Raw genomic sequence first — 20,705 nt, forward strand, 5'->3', positions numbered from 1 at the left:
CACATGCTCTTCAATTTTAATTTACCTTGTTACATTATTATGGTATGCCCTCCTCCTTAACTATCACCATGCATAATGGAAGCTTATATCATATCTTCTATAAAAACACAAGTATCCTTTAATTGTCACATAAATTAACGCACATAAAGATAAATTAGACAATAAGCCGTCCCCATTACATGTATAATCTTAATCCAGTTTAACGTCAGTGAATACGTTAACAATAGGACGGTTTCATTTGGGGTATCCGAAAGCAAACATTGCAAGCTACCCTTTATCACCAATCGTAGGAATGTCCGTGTGTAAACAAGGTAATATTAGATAGCGGTCAGTCCTTCAAGTCATTTATTTTGATAGACATAACCAGTTTACCGTGATAATGGCTAGGATATAAACAAATCATCATTTTACAAACATTTTATTATCCAAATTTCTCAAAATTTTACAATAAAAAACTAAACCCTGTCCAACAAAACTAGAGAAATGGCTGTAATATTTTGATTTCTTTAATAAGTTTTGAAAAAGATTTATATATTTACAATAAGAATGTATTTAATAATCAATAAACTCAAAAATATAAATTTGGACTTTGAATTTTGAACTGCCCATTTTAAATTTAAAGATTTCAATACTAAAATGTCAGTTAAAAAAATATTATATAACTGAGCAGCCAACAGTCATCAAGTCTGGTCAGTAATGGTACGGATGTGCCATTTTAATTTCAAAACTGTTGTTGTGAGGCTTGTCTTAATTGGTTATTACCACTACGATTTGATATGGTTTAAAGCAGGGGTTAAAGTGTTTAAATTGGTAAAAGGCAAGGGTTAAAGTGGCACAAAGCAAATGTTAAAGAGGTACAAAGCAAAGGTAAAAGTGGTAAAAGGCTAGGGTTAAGTGGTACAAGGCAAGGGTTAAATTGCTACAAGACAGTTTTAAAATAGTACAAGGCAAGGGTTATACTGACCCAAGGCAAGGGTTAAAGTGGAACAAGGCAAGGGTTAAAGTGGTACAAGGCAAGGGTTAAAGTGGTACAAGGCAAGGGTTAAACTGACCCAAGGCAAGGGTTCAAGTGGAACAAGGCAAGGGTTAAAGTGGTACAAGGCAAGGGTCAAAGTGGTACAAGGCAAGGGTTAAAGTGGTAGAAGGCAAGGGTTAAAGCTGAACAAGGCAAGGGTTAAAGTGGTACAAGGCAAGGGTTAAAGTGGTACAAGGCAAGGGTTAAAGCGGAACAAGGCAAGGGTTAAAGTGAAACAAGGCAAGGGTTAAAGTGGTACAAGGCAAGGGTTAAGTGGTACAAGCAAGAGGTTAAATTGCTACAAGACAGTTTTAATAGTACAAGGCAGGGTTTATTACTGACCCAAGGCAGGGTTAAAGTAGAACAAGGCAAGGGTTAAAGTGGTACAAGGCAAGGGTTAACTGACCCAAGGCAAGGGTTCAAGTGGAACAACGGCAAGGGGGTTAAAGTGGTACAAGGCAAGGGTCAAAAGTGGTACAAGGCAAGGGTTAAAGTGGTACAGGCAAAGGTTTTAAAGCGGAACAAGGCCAGGGTTTAAAGTGGAACAAGGCAAAGGTTAAAGTGGTACAAGGCAAAGGGTTAAGTGGTACAAGGCAAGGGTTAAAGTGGCACAAGGCAAGGGTTAAAGTGAACAAGGCAAGGTTAAAGTGGCACAAGCAAGGATTAAAGCGGAACAAGGCAAGGGTTAAAGTGGTACAAGCAAGGGTTAAAGTGGTACAAGGCAAGGTTTTAAAAGTGGAACAAGGCAAGGGTTTAAGTGGAACAAGGCAAGGGCTAAAGTGAAACAAGGCAAGGGTTTAAAAGTGGTACAAGGCAAGTGCTAAAGTAGTCAAGGCAAGGGTTAAGTGGAACAAGGCAACGGTAAAAGTGGTACAAGGCAAGGGTTAAAGTTGAACAAGGCAAGGGCTAAAGTGGTACAAGCAAGGGTGGTTTAAAGTGAACAAGGCAAGGGCTAAAGTGAAACAAGGCAAGGGTGTTTAAAGTGGAACAAAAGCAAGGGTTAAAAGTGGTACAAGGGCAAGGGGGTTAAGTGGTAAATAGTTACAAGGCAAAAGTAAAATAATACAAGGGCAAAGATTTATTAACAGACAGCAAGGGTAAATCTTGGCAAGACAAAGGTAAATGTGGTATAAGGCAAGGGTTAAAGTGGTTACAGAGTATTAGGATTTAAGTGGTAAAAGGCAAGGATTAAAGTGATACATTGGTGATACAAGTGAGAGTTACAGTATCATGGTTAAAATGTACAGATATAATTAAAATGGTACAAAAAATGAGGGTTAATGTAGTATGAAGTAAGGCTAAACGCTGTACAAGGCAAGGATTTCAAATGGTAAAGTCAGACGTTCCCCTGCTCTATCAAATCTTATAACCATTTATTACGATCGAAGGGAGAAGGCAAGAAAATTTAAACCATTTAAATATAATTCAATTTTCCTTAATATTCAATTTGTAATTTCAAGGCAACCTATATTTATCTGTGTTGATTTTTCACACTGTATTTCACAAATCAAACAAAGTGTTGAGGTCAAGGCACAGCAAATATCCCCAAATCAGAGCTGGATATTTACTTTGGCAAGGGAACGCATTAATTGCAATAAAATGAACATTACATTGACTTTAACAGGTCGCATTTATCTCAACTTCTGTCAGTTAACTTGATAACATTTATCTACTGTAACTTAATTGAATTTTTCCACATGAAAACTAAAGTGGAACAAGGCAAGGGTTAAAGTGGTACAAGGCAAGGGTTAAAGCGGAACAAGGCAAGGGTTAAAGTGAAACAAGGCAAGGGTTAAAGTGGTACAAGGCAAGGGTTAAGTGGTACAAGGCAAGGGTTAAATTGCTACAAGACAGTTTTAAAATAGTACAAGGCAAGGGTTATACTGACCCAAGGCAAGGGTTAAAGTAGAACAAGGCAAGGGTTAAAGTGGTACAAGGCAAGGGTTAAACTGACCCAAGGCAAGGGTTCAAGTGGAACAAGGCAAGGGTTAAAGTGGTACAAGGCAAGGGTCAAAGTGGTACAAGGCAAGGGTTAAAGTGGTACAAGGCAAGGGTTAAAGCGGAACAAGGCCAGGGTTAAAGTGGAACAAGGCAAAGGTTAAAGTGGTACAAGGCAAAGGGTTAAGTGGTACAAGGCAAGGGTTAAAGTGGCACAAGGCAAGGGTTAAAGTGGAACAAGGCAAGGGTTAAAGTGGCACAAGGCAAGGGTTAAAGCGGAACAAGGCAAGGGTTAAAGTGGTACAAGGCAAGGGTTAAAGTGGTACAAGGCAAGGTTTAAAGTGGAACAAGGCAAGGGTTTAAGTGGAACAAGGCAAGGGCTAAAGTGAAACAAGGCAAGGGTTAAAGTGGTACAAGGCAAGGGCTAAAGTAGTACAAGGCAAGGGTTAAAGTGGAACAAGGCAACGGTAAAAGTGGTACAAGGCAAGGGTTAAAGTTGAACAAGGCAAGGGCTAAAGTGGTACAAGGCAAGGGTTAAAGTGGAACAAGGCAAGGGCTAAAGTGAAACAAGGCAAGGGTGGTTAAAGTGGAACAAGGCAAGGGTTAAAGTGGTACAAGGCAAGGGGTTAAGTGGTAAATAGTACAAGGCAAAAGTAAAAGTAATACAAGGCAAAGATTTAATAACAGACAGCAAGGGTAAATCTGGCAAGACAAAGGTAAATGTGGTATAAGGCAAGGGTTAAAGTGGTACAAGTATTAGGATTTAAGTGGTAAAAGGCAAGGATTAAAGTGATACATTGGTGATACAAGTGAGAGTTACAGTATCATGGTTAAAATGTACAGATATAATTAAAATGGTACAAAATGAGGGTTAATGTAGTATGAAGTAAGGCTAAACGCTGTACAAGCAAGGATTCAAATGGTAAAGTCAGACGTTCCCCTGCTCTATCAAATCTTATAACCATTTATTACGATCGAAGGGAGAAGGCAAGAAATTAAACCATTTAAATATAATTCAATTTTCCATTAATATTCAATTGTAATTTCAGGCAACCTATATTTATCTGTGTTGATTTTTCACACTGTATTTCACAAATCAAACAAAGTGTTGAGGTCAAGGCACAGCAAATATCCCCAAATCAGAGCTGGATATTTACTTTGGCAAGGGAACGCATTAATTGCAATAAAATGAACATTACATTGACTTTAACAGGTCGCATTTATCTCAACTTCTGTCAGTTAACTTGATAACATTTATCTACTGTAACTTAATTGAATTTTTCCACATGAAAACTATTTGAACAAGGGTGCCATAGTCACAAAATACGCCCGTTTACGAAAGCTTTAGATGGAGATGGGGGCATTATGGATAAGTGTTATCTAGCAAGCAAGTTTTTATCCTTGGCACTGTGTTGTTAAATGAACCTTAAAACAAATCAGTAGGGAAGATAAAAAGTACATGTAATTGTAATTTAATAACTAAAAAATTCTGATTCAAGATTTTATTCTAGGGAAATACATTTCATTACAATTCTTAATTTTTGAATGAGCTGAACTGATATTTACTTGAAAATTAAAATATAATTAAATTTCTATGGGAAAGTATTTACATTTGATAAGGTAATTACTGTATGATCTTTATGAACAAATACCAAGTCTACAGAACACCATAGTTATCACAGTTAAGAATCTTGACCAATGAATGCAACATGTGTAAATAAATGTTACATTCTTTAGAACATACTCAAGTCCAAGAAAGAGGATTATTTTATGCCCTTTGATTAAATTCTATTTTTAGAATTGAAAGATCAAGGGGAGTAATTGTGTAAGTCATTTATGAACAAAGTAATAACTTTGTTGTCGCCCTTTGATTAAATTCTATTTACAAAATCTGGATATTTTATCATCTTTAGTGACCTTGACCTTGTATATATTGACCTAAATTATATGTATCACAGCCATAGTCTTGATTATGACCATTTGTGTTACAATCCGTCAATAAATGATGACTAAATGGTCCATATACACATCTTCATATTTTTATCTGAACTTTGACCTATATGTGTGACCTTGACCTTGGCCGCAAGGACCTGAATCTTGCACGCGACACTCCGCCTCACAATGGTGAACATTTGTGCCAAGTAATATTGAAATCCCTCTATACATGTGGAAGTTTTACTCCGGACAAGCATTTTTCAATGACCTCTAAGTGTGACCTTGACCTTTGACCTAGAGACCTGGTTCATGTGCGCGACACTGCTCCTCATAGTGGTGAACATTTCTATGAAGTTTCATTAAAAATCCCTCCATACATGTAGGAGATATGCTCCGGACAAAAATTGGACGCCGCCCGCCCGCCCGCCCGACCGCCGCCCGCCCGACCGCCCGCCCGCCAGGGGCGTTCCCATAATACGTCCCGTTTTTCAAACGGGCGTATAAAAAGATGGTAAACAACTAAGGTAATGTTGCATACAGCTCCTTGAACATTTAATACAATGTTTGGAAATTCAAGTGGACCAGATTGTAGCACAGTAGGTCAAAACTTAACAAAGGCCTCTGACCATATCAACCAATGATCACAATAAAACTAGGCTTGCAGTTTCTGTAATGTTTATCATGCTGAATTGCCTTAAAGGACAAGTCTTGTTCAAATTGTCTTTGTCAAACTGATTTGAAATTAATTAAATCACAGTATACAGGCTGGTCAAATAGCATAAATGACTTGGTCAGTCCACTGGTGGCAATGGCTGTTTCAGCATTTCAAAGTCTTTTAAACATTTAAGTTATACAGACTCACAAATACTTTGTCATATGATGGCACATGACCATTACCCAAATGGGTCTTGAACCCATGACACCTGGGCATAGGAATAGCCCTGGGTTTTGGTATGGCTTTGATTAACTAGGCCTAAGTGGCGATTACTCATTTGCTAATCAGTTAATGAAAATGCACAGCACTCATTGGCTTAAATGATAATGCACTTCACTCATTGCTTAATAATAATGCACTGCTCATTAGTTAATGAAAATGCACTGCTCATTAGTTAATGAAAATGCACTGCTCAACAAAAAAATGAAAATGCCCTGCTCAACAGCTTATGATAATGCACTGCCCATTGGCTTATGATAATACACTGCTCTTACTGGCTAATGAAAACATGCACTGCTAATTTCCTAAGGAAAATGCACTGCTCCTTTTCTTAAGAAAATTCACAGCTCACTTGAGCTAAAAAATGCTCTGGAAGTAATTACCAGTGAAAACAAATTAAATAAAATATTATATATTTAATAATATAGGTAATATAATTACCTCCCTTTAAAAATCCATAAATTATACAATTACATATTTTACCTATAAAAATTACATGAAGGCTATATCAGTAAATAAAAAATTGTCATAAACATCTCAAAACATTCTATGTTAGGCTCATTATTGACAAAAATCTTCACTTTCACTAAATGTTCACACTTCGGTGATCAAAGACCAGATAACAATATATAATTTTCACTGAGCAAGCACACTTGGTTACCAAATTTTTCAATGTTCCCATCGTTATCTGGTTACACATGAGGAACATCATTCCTTTTGTAGTAAATCTTAATCAAGCATATCTTTAACTAAACATAAAAAATAAAATGTTACAGTGCAACCTATGTAAAGAATGCAGCAAAAACTTAAATGTTTTAAAGCTGCATGCCTCCAAATGAGCAAAACATATTTCAAGAAAATCAAACCTGAGAAAAATGTACTAAGATTTCAAGAAAACTATCGAGAATCAAGATTCAAGTAATAAGTAAGATTCAAGTGGACAACAACATTTGCCTTGACATTACTAAGCAAATGCTTTTTCTATAAAACTATTACATAACAAAGGAAAATAACCAATACTGAAAGACCACTTTTCATAAAGGGCACTACCTTTTTAAAACTACCAAATAACAATGAAAAATTATCCTTCTTGAAAGACCATCTATCCTTAAAGGCCACTCTTCTTTCACTGTCTCATAGCAATTGAAAATATTACACATTTTGTAAAGACCACCTGTCTATAAAGGGTATTTTTACCTGCAAGAATGGTTTCTGTATATATGGGATAAGTTAAAAAGTCTTAAAAAGTGTGTTAAATATCATCTTTAAGCCAATTGAGAGAGAAATGTGAATGATTCAACAAATGGGCATAATGTAAATATTTCCAAAATTTCCTTGTAACATCACATTAATTGGTTAATTTATGGTTAATTGCAACAGCTAGTTTTAACATAACTTATAGCATTAAATAATCTTTATATTACAGCATTACATTAAAGTAAAGCTTTTTATTGCAGATTTTTACATAGCACTGTTACAACCAACATAGCACTGCCTTATCATTTTATATTACAGCTTTCTGTTACAGCATAACATTTTAGTAAAATTTTCTGTAAATTACAGCCATTTTAAGAATGAATAATTATACTATACAACCCAAATCAAATTTTATTTTTTCATGTCTTAATATAGCTAAGAAAAACATGAAAATATTACAAATTTCTCAATTATGAGTCAGATACATTAATATATTCATTTTAAATTAGTTAATGCATCAATCCTTCTTGATGTTCATTTTTTGTTGTTTATTTATAAATAAAATTCAATGTTGTTTATTCTATATCAGCCACTTTTGAAGGTAATACAAAAGTGTATATCCAGGGATTGGTGCCAAATTACAGCAACTCATGTGATATAAAGAAGAATGTACAACTGTTTTGCAACGACCCCTCAATATTGGTGTCATTAAAAAAAAGTGTATCATTGAAAAGCAGTGAAGTTGTGGATCTTTCCTTGAATTTATGATGCATGATTTTAAAATGAATAACTTATCACAGCGCAAAGTGGTGAATTAGATCATAAATAAACAAGTAAAACATACAGTAACAAATTGCCTGTCTTAAAAGGGCTAAATAAGTGTCTTAACAAATATGCAAATTTTACAATTTTATTACAGGTATATATTAAATTTGGTAACAAACTGCATTCTTTACATCTCATTCTTTGCAAACGTTGAACATATTTTGAATTTTTTTTGTGTGGACAACTTTATTGAATGCAAAAGCATGCATTCTGCCTTCTTTAAACATACTTTGCATGAAATAAACTCTTTATTGTTTTTATCTCATCTTCCAAGTTCTTACCGAGGTGTTAAATTATGGTTTTCAAAGGTAAATACAGATCTGCCTTAAACGATACAATTTTTAAAATGCAGGTGGAAAAGTAATACTATAATTGTAAATAGAAGCTAATCTTACACTTAAATCAAAGAAAACATTTTGAAAAATTAGCTTGTCAGTTAAAAAAACTTGCTTTGAAATACACAAACATCTACAAACCTTTTAATTGCAAAGCTGTCACTTAATCCAATAGAAACATTCGTGTAAATTTCACTATTTTCATGTTACACGTCAAACCCTGGTGTGGTTAACACTTGGTCCAGTCATGTTAGTGGCCGTCGGGGCTTTTGTCTCGACATTTTTAAACTGTTTAAAGCACCAAATACACATAATTTTCTCATGTTTTATGACGTTGTAAAATCCATTTATCAACTGGTTCTTCACATTGATTATAATAACATTTTTACAACCCAGGACATACTTTTTGTTGCACGGATATATTATTTATACACATATCTAGTCCATCAACAATTTAAACACATTAAAAACTCTTAAGATAAAGTTAACAACGGCATTTTTTTTGCTTTGTACTTTTTAGGGTCTATATAGTCTAAATAGGTAAAATAACAATTCTACGACGGTTTTATTTTGAATTTGAATGCCAAGTCATTAGAGCATAAATATGTTTAAGTGTTGATTACAAACCGGGCTTTGATAGCTCTAGAGATTAAATTATGCTAGTTAGTGTAATAAATAACGTTGGGAGAATATAATCTTAAATAATATAGGGCTCTTTCTCAGGACAAGAGCTTTTAAAAGATCATCCATAGCAATATGAATCAGTATAATAACTAAAGCAATAAATTTAACACGTGTTGACATTAAGCTGTTTTATATTGTCATCAAGTTGTTTAGAATTTTGTATTTTTAGTATCATATGTCCATTCCATTATACTTCAAATTTATTGACTCCAAGATCTAATTATTGTGCTAGCAATCTATTTAAAAACGCCCATTAAACACAGACTGGTCCTATATGTTTAAATGATCAAAATGCAATTAAATTTACATTCTAGCCTAGATTTTCATATAACAAGGTTTTATTTACTTAACCTACATAACAAATAGGACAAATAAGGTAATCCTACTTATAGAAATTGTTCAATGGGAATAATTAATGCTGTAATGTTAACCTTTACCTTGGTGTAATAATGTAATGGACTTTTGGAATTGTCCATTATTAATAAGGAATAGTTAATACTGTTCTTGCTTTTATGTAATGATGAATTTAGGACAGTCCATTATTACTGAGGTGGTTTTAAATCACAATGTTTCATTTAAAGAAACATAATACCCCATAAAAATGCTAATATTTTTATTTCATAAAAAGTTATTATTTTGGGTGTTTCCAAAATGATACTCATTGGCCATTTAGATAAACCAGATTTGCTCTTCGGCAACTGGTACAGTTATAATGATATAAATAGTATTTTGTATGGAAGTCAAAATATCACTCATTTAAAATTTCCCTCATTTTGTGATACATTATTGTACATTCAGTGCTTCTTGTTCGCGTGATATGCATCTGATTGGTCCTTAAGGCCCTCACTGCGTTTGCATGGCGTCATTGAATTTAACAAAGGGCAGCAAGATCACAATTAAAACTGCGATATTTTTGATGACATGAAGACTTCAGGGCGTTTCCACTTTCTTTAGAAGCAAAATTGTATTCATTTTTTTAGGCTTAATGGGCCTTTAAGAAGCAGGGATGCGCAGACGGGCCAGCGTCCATACTGGCGACATAGGAAAATCGTTACTGCTATCAGAAATTTAAAGGTTAACAGCAGATTAACCCTAGATGGGACACACTGTCCAGCAGTTTTGTATCTTCTTCACATGATTTCTTTATGAATGGACAATGATTAATTACGCTGGACTAGATCATACCGGGTGGTCAAATTTTACTTCTTAATAATACCCTTATAAATAAATCTGTAAACATTAGGGGGAAGTATGTCAACAAATGAAGAAGTACCTTATTCAAAAGGGAATAATCATAACTTCATATACTGACAAGTGTAATAATAAATAGAATCTTACAGAATTTTGCTCTTCAACAAAACAAGGTTTGAAATTTTCTGCAGATGTTACATAATTCTAAATAACACCGAACCATACGAAAAATCGAAAAAAAGTGATGTCAAAATAACAATAGTTGACTGTGTAATTGTTGAATTTCACTTACGCCGATGCCAGGAGGAAATTGACAGAAGTTTACATTTACCACAGGCATCCATATACAGGCAAGTATGCATGAAAAGTCCAATTTTGCCGTATTGTTCCACATTTAACAATATCATTTTTATTATCTATGCATTATAAATCCTACTAGCTTACAGAAGGTCCGACATTCTCCCTGAGTTGATGTTTTTTATCTTTGATCTCAAAAATCCCATAAGCAACGTATTTTCACTCATTAAGCAAACCTTTTCCCTAAAAGTACAAGTCTGTACAGAATACATACGGATATTCATTCAATAATTTCATTTGAGTTTGTACAGAGATTCTAGCAAGGTACCTCCTGTGCCTGAAAAAATACACGAAGGGGCACCCAAGGTCTTCCTCCATCAGTAAAGCTGAAATTCAAAATATTACCTATACAGTTTCAGTATAACTTAAAATACTACAAAACAATGTAAAATTATTATAAATGGTAATCATAACAAGTTTTGTCTTTTATAGTACTTTTTAAATAATTTATTACATTTAACTTATGCAAATACATCAAGCATAAATGTAGGGATTTACAGTATCATAGCCTATCTGTAACAACATGAGGGGTGTATATTACTATGACTGTTTGATAACATAATATAAAACTAAGGTTAAAATAATGACTTAATATAACAGATAAATACTTAATAAGCTAAAGGTCAAAGGTCATGGAGTAACTTTAACAATACACTACATAAACAATGTCATGGCTGACCCTTAACCTGCTGAATTTGTGTAATGGATTTGCCCAGCTTTGAATTTGGAACAGTCCATTCAAATTTTAAGGGCTTTCAATATCAAAATATAAAAATTGAGCTATAAAACAGTACAGCACCTGGTAAGGCTCACAGAAATACAGGCTGGTCTGGCTCTATACTATGGTGGCAAAGGCTAACCACTTTCTATTTCAGCAAGCTAAGGTTTTACATTTTTGTAACATATAATGGTACATAGATAAACATGACATTTGGACACATTTAATTTCAAGAACTGAACACAAAATATTATCATTATGCAGACATCAAAATATTACTTCACATGAAAGTTTCCATGTATCAAATAGCCACAACAACAAAATAATTGAAATGAAATAGACATGGAAAATTATTTCTATGTGTCACATAACCAAAAGAATAAAAGTGAATTGAAATAGACATAGAATTTCCAAGCATTTTATCACATAGCCACAAAAATGAAATCGGACTGAAATAGACATAGAATTTCAATGTACTTTTATCACATAGCCACAAAAGTGACATTGAATTGAAATAGACATAGAACTTCTATTTGTCACATAACCAAAAGAATAAAACTGGCTCAAAATAGACATAGCATTTATTTTATCACATAGCCACAAAAATAAAAGTAGAATGAAATAGACATAGCATTTCCATATGAAACAAAGGCACAAGAAAAATTGAAACAATGTCAAATGACAATAATCAAAAACATAGCTTATGGTGAAAAAATAAATTATGAAATATAAAATGTGTTTATTTATATCGAAGGTAATAATCTCATTCAAAAAGAAAAGGAAACACATCAGCCACAAACTAACATGGGTTCACCTTAACAATATGACAAAAAATCTTACTTTTTTCAAAAAATTTGACACAGTTAATATTTTTATATATTACATAACTGAACCATGTAAACAAGCAAAAAAAGTAAGCACAAAAACTTAACTCTTACAGAACAAATCCAGGCTAGTCTGAATGACCAAGCCTGTATGACTAGTATAAATCCAGGCAAGCCTTATGACCAGTATAAATCCAGACCAGTATAAATCCAGACTAGTTTTGTGACCAGTATAAATCTAGACAAGCCTGTGTGACCAGTGTAAATCAAGACTAGTTTTGTGACCAGTATAAATCCAGACCAGTATAAATACAGGCTAGCCTGTATGACCAGTATAAATCCAGGCTAGCCTGTGTGACCAGTATGAAACTGGACTAGGACTAGCCTATATGACCAGTATAAATCCAGGCAAGCCTGTATGAACAGTATAAATCCAGACAAGCCTGTATGAACAGTATAAATCCAGGCAAGCCTGTATGAACAGTATAAATCCAGACTCGGCTCTATGACCGGTATAAATCCAGACAAGCCTGTATGAACAGTATAAATCCAGACAAGCCTGTATGAACAGTATAAATCCAGACAAGCCTGTATGAACAGTATAAATCCAGACAAGCCTGTATGAACAGTATAAATCCAGACAAGCCTGTATGAACAGTATAAATCCAGACAAGCCTGTATGAACAGTATAAATCCAGACAAGCCTGTATGACCAGTATAAATCCAGACAAGCCTGTATGAACAGTATAAATCCAGACAAGCTGTATGAACAGTATAAATCCAGACAAGCCTGTATGAACAGTATAAATCCAGACAAGCCTGTATGAACAGTATAAATCCAGACAAGCCTGTATGAACAGTATAAATCCAGACAAGCCTGTATGAACAGTATAAATCCAGACAAGCCTGTATGAACAGTATAAATCCAGACAAGCCTGTATGACCAGTATAAATCCAGACAAGCCTGTATGAACAGTATAAATCCAGACAAGCCTGTATGAACAGTATAAATCCAGGCAAGCCTGTATGAACAGTATAAATCCAGACAAGCCTGTATGAACAGTATAAATCCAGACAAGCCTGTATGAACAGTATAAATCCAGGCAAGCCTGTATGAACAGTATAAATCCAGACTTGGCTCTATGACCAGTATAAATCCAGGCAAACCTGTATGACTAGTATACAGGCTAGCCTGTGTGACCAGTATAAATCCAGACAGGTCTGTATGACTAGTATAAATCCATGAGAATATGTACCTCTGTGAAGTATTAGCAGGTTACATAATGCTAACTAAGGTATCTGCTATCTTTTATTACTCTGATATTGAACTCCCTTAATCTAATAATTGACAGATCCAAATCAAAAACTGGTTAAGTCCATCATACATATTTTAGCAATGTAAGGGCTAAGATCATCACTCAACAACAATATGTAAAATCTGGAATTCATGTTACAAAATAAATGATTGCCATTTCATAGGATTATCGTCAAAAAAATATAACAAAACAATATGACAAAGGTAAAAATTTAACAAACAACCTTGACTAGAATTATAATAATGCATTATGTAAAGCAAAATGATATAATATACTCACAACAGCTATTTATAACTCAACTACAGTGGATGAAGGGTCCGTTTTTGTTGTTGTTTTTTTTTCAAAAAAATAAAAGGCAGCTTATAATTATGTTAAAATCATTGCAGCCCTAGTGTAAGCTTTCCCTTTTTTATTATGTGCATACAGGAATGTTTACTTATTTCATATACATTAAAATGCCGGCTTCTGAAACAGACTATGTTTTTAAAATGACAAGAGAATAAAATCAGGGGAGACTTCATTTAACCTCGAAAATATATCGACCTTGAAAATAAGCTGTCCTCAAAAATAAGCCACCAATCTCCTACCAAAATTTAAAGTAAGCTGCAGCTTCTTATTGAAATTTTAGGGTATATCATGTAATATTGCACTCGACAGACATATCTGTTAGATATGGTATTAATGTGAAGCGAGTTCCAATATGCAATTAAGCTATAGACATAAATGAAATCATATTTTGAAAAACAACTACAATTTCTTACAACTTTAGTAAGATATCAATATATAAATGAATTCTAAAAATAGATAACATATGATCACTGCAATCTTTAAGCACACCATTCTATTTGTCCATTTTGAGATCCCTAATATGAGGTATCATAGTTAAATCAAAACAAACTCTGAGATTTCTACAATCTTGTTCCCTATTCTTACTACAGTGTAGTATATTTTGATTCCTGAATCTTGACATTTGACCTTCAAAGGTTACCTTGACCTTACTGATACAAACAAGTTCTTCATTTGTAAAATTAATCCCTGTTTTATTTCAAATCAAAAAAAGATTTGATGATCAAAGGTCCCTCCTTTTTTTCTTCAAGAGAGAAATATGAAAGGTGAAGGTCACTTTTTGCCATTTACTTGACCTTTGACCTTAATGAGTGACATTGTTCTGTCGTAATTTTTAACAGTAAAATGTTGTGACCAATAAACATGTATGTATGATTATGACATAAATATCTGAGCAAAAATAATAGTTAACTGGTTTCAGTAGCAGTATAAATCTATTATGTAAAAAAATAATTTTAATTTCTAAGCTTAAAAAAAGTTATAAAGGTGTATATCAAAACTCATGACATAGTTATTTTCTTTTGCCTTGAAATTTGAAGTTAAAATTTCAAAAATTCAAATTTAACACAACCGCAGAATTCTTTATGTAAAATATAAATTTCTCGTGTACACCTACCTTTATTTCATTTCTATTTAACAGTATGACGTGATGTAAAAATGCAACAGAACGACATTAATTCATCATCATCATCATGTGACAGGTGACACAAGCATCAGAAAACATGCTACATACCAAGCCTACAGTACAGTAAATATAAACAAAAGAACTGTAACACTGTTTAATTTGAATATTATAATGTACCAGAATTTTAATTTCAGGTTTAAATGCCTTTTTTTCTTATTTTTCTTACATGTATGAAATAACAAGAGCGATCAGTAATCACATGTGTCGCCTCATGATGGCCAATTTCATGTTGGGACAAATTTTGTGACAGGCGGACAGACAGACGGACAGTGCACAACTAGACTAACCACTTTGTACTGATCATTCCTGTAAAATTTGGATAAAATTGCACCAGTAGTTTATGAGGAGTAGTCCGGACAAGCTTTTGCGTATCTGGCAACACACAGAAAAAAACACCTTTTTAATCAAAGGGCCATAACTCGGCCAAAAATCATTCAACCGGAAAACCCGTGCAATATGCGCAAGGACTTGAGCTACAGATCAATCCTGTAAAGTTTCATTGAAATTGCATAAGTGGTATAAGAGAAGTAGTCCGGACAAACTTTAAAAATAAAAATTATTAAAGGGCCATAACTCAAACAAGAATCATTGAACCGGAAAATGCTGACAATATGCACAACTAGACTTGGTACTGATCATTCCTGTAAAGTTTGGATGAAATTGCACCAGTAGTTTATGAGGAGTAGTCCGGACAAGCTTTTGTGTATCTGGCAACACACAGAAAAAGAAACCTTTTTATCAAAGGGCCATAACTCGGCCAAAAATCATTCAACCGGAAAACCCGTGCAATATGCGCAAGGACTTGAGCTACAGATCAATCCTGTAAAGTTTCATTGAAATTGCATTAGTGGTATAAGAGAAGTAGTCCGGACAAACTTTAAAATTAAAAATTATTAAAGGGCCATAACTCTGACAAAAATCATTGAACCGGAAAATCCTGACAATATGCACTACTAGACTTGATACTGATCATTCCTGTAAAGTTTGGATGAAATTGCACCAGTAGTTAATGAGGAGTAGTCCGGACAAGTTTTGTGACGGACGGACGGACAGACAGACGGACAGACAGACGACGGAGAAGTGATCCCTATATGTCGCCACTACTCCGTAGAGGCGACACAAAAAAATGCACATCACACATGTTCATATAATTATATGGACCCATGCAGTACACCCTTCCACTTTATGTCTAAAACTATCACTGGACATTTGTCCCCACCCACGCCCACACTGTTAAGTTGGACATTTTTCCCCCTTTCCCTCCGATGAAATGCAAAAGTGGACATATGCCCCTTAGATGAATTGTTAAGATGGACCAAAAGTATATAATGCCGAAATAAGCTCTTTTATTCTTTAAATGCCCTGAAAATAATGTCTGGAATGGACTTTACTGAAATATTTTATACAACATCTAATTCTTCATTTAATGTAACTTATGTTACATAATTAACTTAACAAGCATTACAAAATGAAGCTGCAGTTTTATCCACCCACATACTTAAATGAGTCATCAAAATAAATCGTAATGAAAGTGTGTTTGTTTTGCTTGTTTTTACGGCACACCAACACAATTTAGTATCAAAACAGCGAGATAGCAATATTTTATATTTAAAACTAACATGGAAATAAAAGTTTAAATTTCTGCTGTTTTTACTAATTATAAATGATAATTTATCAAGAAAGTCACAAATAAAATCCATATGTTTACATATTGGTTCCTAGTAGCACAGTTTTAAATTTTCTTGTTTTCAATGCCAAGATAGTTACACTTGTGTTGTACCATCACCATTATGTGTATATCAACTTATTTCTTACAAAATCTGCATGCCTGTAAACGTAATTTTTCTCTTCATTATGTGCAGAGGCAAAACTTGATTTGTTTGGCCTAACACTTGTTTAGTTTCACAGGTCTTTTTATAGTTTATATCTTAAATGAATCAAAAACAACTGATGAAGTTTCTTCAGACACTGTTGACAATCTTTTTCTCAATGGCTCCTTCATAACAAACTCCCTGCCGTCTGCTTGCAGACTAGTCACATGATCTCTATCTTCCCATGATCCTCCAGGTGAACAAGGGACATCACTCTCATCAGAAGAAGGGGAACTACTCAGGCAATCTTCTGACCAGTCAAACTGTATCATCTGAAAATGGTAAACTAAATTATGTTACAACAATTACTTATAACTCTCACTTCCTGTACATATAAAACAATGTTTTGTTGAAATGCTTAAAGAAAGAAGATCCTGTAAGAACAAAATTTAAGTTTTCCCTTCTCATAAAATGGAATAATGCTGAAACACTGGTAAATTCTATAATAGTTGTTTTTTAACAAATATACCATCACATAATTTTTACATTTTGTTTGTTTGTTTGTTTTGGGTTTTACGTCACATCGATTCAGTATAGGTCATATCGCGACGTTCCAGCTTTACTGGTGGAGGAAGAACTCAGGTGCCCCTCTGTGCATTATTTCAGGCACAAACGGGCACCTGAGTAGAACCACCGACGTTCCGTGAGCTAGCTGGAAAGCTCCTCACATGAAAGAACCCAAAGTACCTGTCGGGATTCGAACCCACAGCGGTGAGGGGCAAGGGGTTTAGAGTCAACAACCTTAACCACTAGGCCACAGACGCCCCCTAATTTTTAGTTGGGGGCCGTAAGCTGACATAATTTCTGTTGCAACAACCATTGACCTACACATTATCAAGAATAATGTACATATGCCAATCCTTTTTTTTACAGTTTAAGTTTTTCCGCCACACAAACACAACAGGGTTCATATTGAGGCTTTCCTGCTTTACTAGTGTAGGAAGACCTCTGGTGCCTTTCTGTTAAATATTTCAGGCATGAATGAACACCCAAGTAGAATCACAGACTAATCATAAGCTAGCTGCATAGCTTCCTCATATGAAAGAATCCAAAGTTCTGGGCAGGATTCAAACCCACAGCAGTGAGGGGCAAGTGGTTTAGAGTCAGAAATCTTTAGCACTAATATGCCAATACAATATTGATAATAATGTACATATGCCAATATAATATCAATAATATTGTACATGCTAACCTTGCCTATGAATCTGCTGTAGAGCCGGTTATATTGAATTGATATCTTTGAAAATTCATAGTTATCATGCATAATTACCGTAAAATTCCTAATAAACGCCCCTCCCCTAATATGAAAAAAAATCTGCTCATCAGTGGTGAACTCTTTAATAAATCCATAATTTTATTCAAATCCTTCAGAATCCATTTTATTTCATAGTAAACACAAAAATGTATCACATGAACATTAAAATCTTAACACATTTTAATGTTATTACCAACACTTGTTAACACTAAATGTATTTTCAATGATTTTTGGATTTAGGAAAAAACGTGTTGTAATAATAGCCCCCCTTTTGGAAAATGTTTAGCCCCCGGGGGGCGTTTAATAGGAATTTTACGGTATGTTAACCTGAAATTGTGAATATCTTATTTCACTCAGCAACATTTTCAATTTTGGATAATGATGATGCAAATTCATAAATACAGAATGAAAAAAAAACAACACTTTTTTATTTACATTAACAAAACAACAACAACACAAATTAAAAGCAGTATCCTGAGAAATTCACTTGTCTTTGTGTACTACATCTATCTCCCTTCAGCAAAGGATATAAAATTTTAATATTTTGATTATCTCATGCTCATAGACAGAAGTTAGTGTTTTTTGATATCAAAGTACACAACATGTACACAATACCAGGTTTCAGTACAACACTGTTGAAACATGGCCAACAGATTCTACCCGCACAACCTAGATCAGTCAGCACGATTAGCCATGTCGGCTGAGTCATACTGTCTGATTGCGGTCCACACTGTTCGCTAAAAGTAGTTAAAATTTAGAAATTACCCTAAAAATGATGAATGGTTTTGTACAAATTAAAATCCCTTATATTTCTATTGGACTATTCCAAATTCAAATGTGGGCAAGTCCATTTCTCAAAATCAGTCAAAAAAGGGGGTAAAACTTGATGAGCATGGAAAATGTTGTATTAAAAACTTCAAAACATGCTAAGAAATATAACTTTGAAAAACACATACCTTCACCATTATGTGTTGAAGAATCCACCTCCTAGAAATGTTAAAATAAAAATATCTGCATTCCAAGAAAACAAACAAACATATAAAACAAAAAATATGGTAAGGAAAAAAACCCATCCACCATTTTGTAATAAAGTAGTTAACAAATAAAATAGATAAGAGATATGGTCAAGAAAAAAATCTTGAAAGTTACAAAGGAGAAAAAGTATCAGGACACTTGTCAAAGATTTAATGTTAGACTCTATATCATTAAATACTTCATACTCAAGTTAGACAACTCTTAATGTCATATTCCAGCATTTATTTAACTAATTGTCTCCCTTGAAAGCTTTGTCCTAAGTCAAATAACAAGATCACATTTTAATTTCTAAATTACTTTTTTGTATAGTTATTTTCTTATAATTTTCCTAATATTTGTTAATTTTTTTTCATTATTTAAAGTCACTTTAACATTGTAACGGTCGGTCATATAGGGGCTTTCCAGCTTTATTAGAGAATATATATCAACCTGTTTAAACCAGTTTCAAGAAGCAGACAAGAGTGTAATAAATACAAGTTGCAAGAACTTGTTTTCAAAATTAAGCTTAATAAAAAGGTTTAAATTCAATCAATTTCTAAATTATTCTAATGGAATTTAATCTTCAACCTCAAATCAATAACATTGATGTATGCTATTCAAAATGTCTTTAAAAAAATACTTAGAGGAGTAGAAAGAATATCATAAAGAAAGGCTTTAAGTGCACAGACTTTCCAATAAAAGACCATAATGCTAACAATCTTAAAAGTAAACATTATTGTAAACTTAACTACTAAATAACCCTCAACATGTAACCATTCCATTTCCAAACATAATTATATATTCACAATTAAAAAGTAACCCAAAATCACCAATTTTCCAAAAAGTGGCATGTATTGCAATACAAGTTGTAAATATTTTCAACTTAGTGCAATAACAGGTTAACTTCTATTTAAATTTTAGAAAAAGTTAACCCATATCTGCACTAAGGTGACAATATAACAAAGTGTTTGTAAGTAAAGTACATTACATCAACTATATGATCATACCTGAACAAAATCCCTTCGTTTAATGACGATATCCACAGTTCCTGCCTGGAGATTCCGGAATAACTGATAGGCGTCGAGTAACGTCATATTGGTCATCCGTCGTCCATTAACCTCCATTATCATGTCACCTTTCCTGTAATACATGAAAATATCGCCTTAACTAAATATCCCAAATTTCAACATGTATCCTACCTAATACTTGCAATGAATTTGTCCTGCTTTGGTTTTTGGAACTGTTCATTTCAAATCTTGGGGATTTCAAGAATCAAAATCAAATTTGAAGACAAGCCTAGTCATATCATACTGGCTCTTGAAAAAAAGAAAAAAGAAAATTATTTACTCTTGAAAAAAAAGAAGATATTTACTCTTGGAAAAAATATTTACTCTTAGAAAAAAGAAAAATATTATTTTCTCTTGAAAAAAAGAAAAAGAAAATATCATTTACTCTAAAAAACACAAATTACAATTTGAAACAATAAGATTTGCCCTTGAAAAATCTATCTATTCAAAGAGCACTGTCCTAGACAGACCATAAATTACCCTCGGAAAAAGCATGATACATATCTATAAACTACAAATGGAGAGATCAGCATCAAGAAATCATAATTCTTGCTAATACACACGAGACACAGCCTACAGATATTTGTTTTTGAAGAATTACCAGTATCTTTATTTCTGCATCAAAACTAGACAAACATCCGCAAAAAAAACCAAACCCCAAAACAACAATATGAATAACAGATTCTATCTCACTGAAA

General features: G+C 33.6%; 2 protein-coding genes across 2 annotated transcripts in view; both read right to left on the minus strand.

Annotated features, from left to right (window-relative positions):
- LOC132759471 (uncharacterized) overlaps positions 1-8,695 on the minus strand; it is a 53,627-nt gene extending 44,932 nt beyond the window's left edge. Inside the window, exon 1 of the mRNA XM_060751239.1 lies at positions 8,321-8,695. The gene's annotated coding sequence lies outside the window, so the exon portion shown is untranslated. The remainder of the gene's footprint in view (positions 1-8,320) is intronic.
- A 4,951-nt stretch (positions 8,696-13,646) lies between these two features.
- Positions 13,647-20,705, minus strand: part of LOC132759481 (PDZ domain-containing protein 2-like) — a 70,877-nt gene continuing 63,818 nt past the window's right edge. Inside the window, exons 11-12 of the mRNA XM_060751259.1 lie at positions 19,948-20,080; positions 13,647-16,943 (exon numbers count right to left, since the gene is read on the minus strand). Coding sequence (XP_060607242.1) covers positions 16,722-16,943; positions 19,948-20,080 — 355 coding nt within the window. The 3' untranslated portion in view covers positions 13,647-16,721. The remainder of the gene's footprint in view (positions 16,944-19,947; positions 20,081-20,705) is intronic.

The sequence above is a fragment of the Ruditapes philippinarum genome, unplaced genomic scaffold, assembly GCF_026571515.1.
Source record: "Ruditapes philippinarum isolate M1 unplaced genomic scaffold, ASM2657151v2 ctg93_1_1_1_1, whole genome shotgun sequence".
Lineage (NCBI taxonomy): Eukaryota > Metazoa > Mollusca > Bivalvia > Venerida > Veneridae > Ruditapes > Ruditapes philippinarum.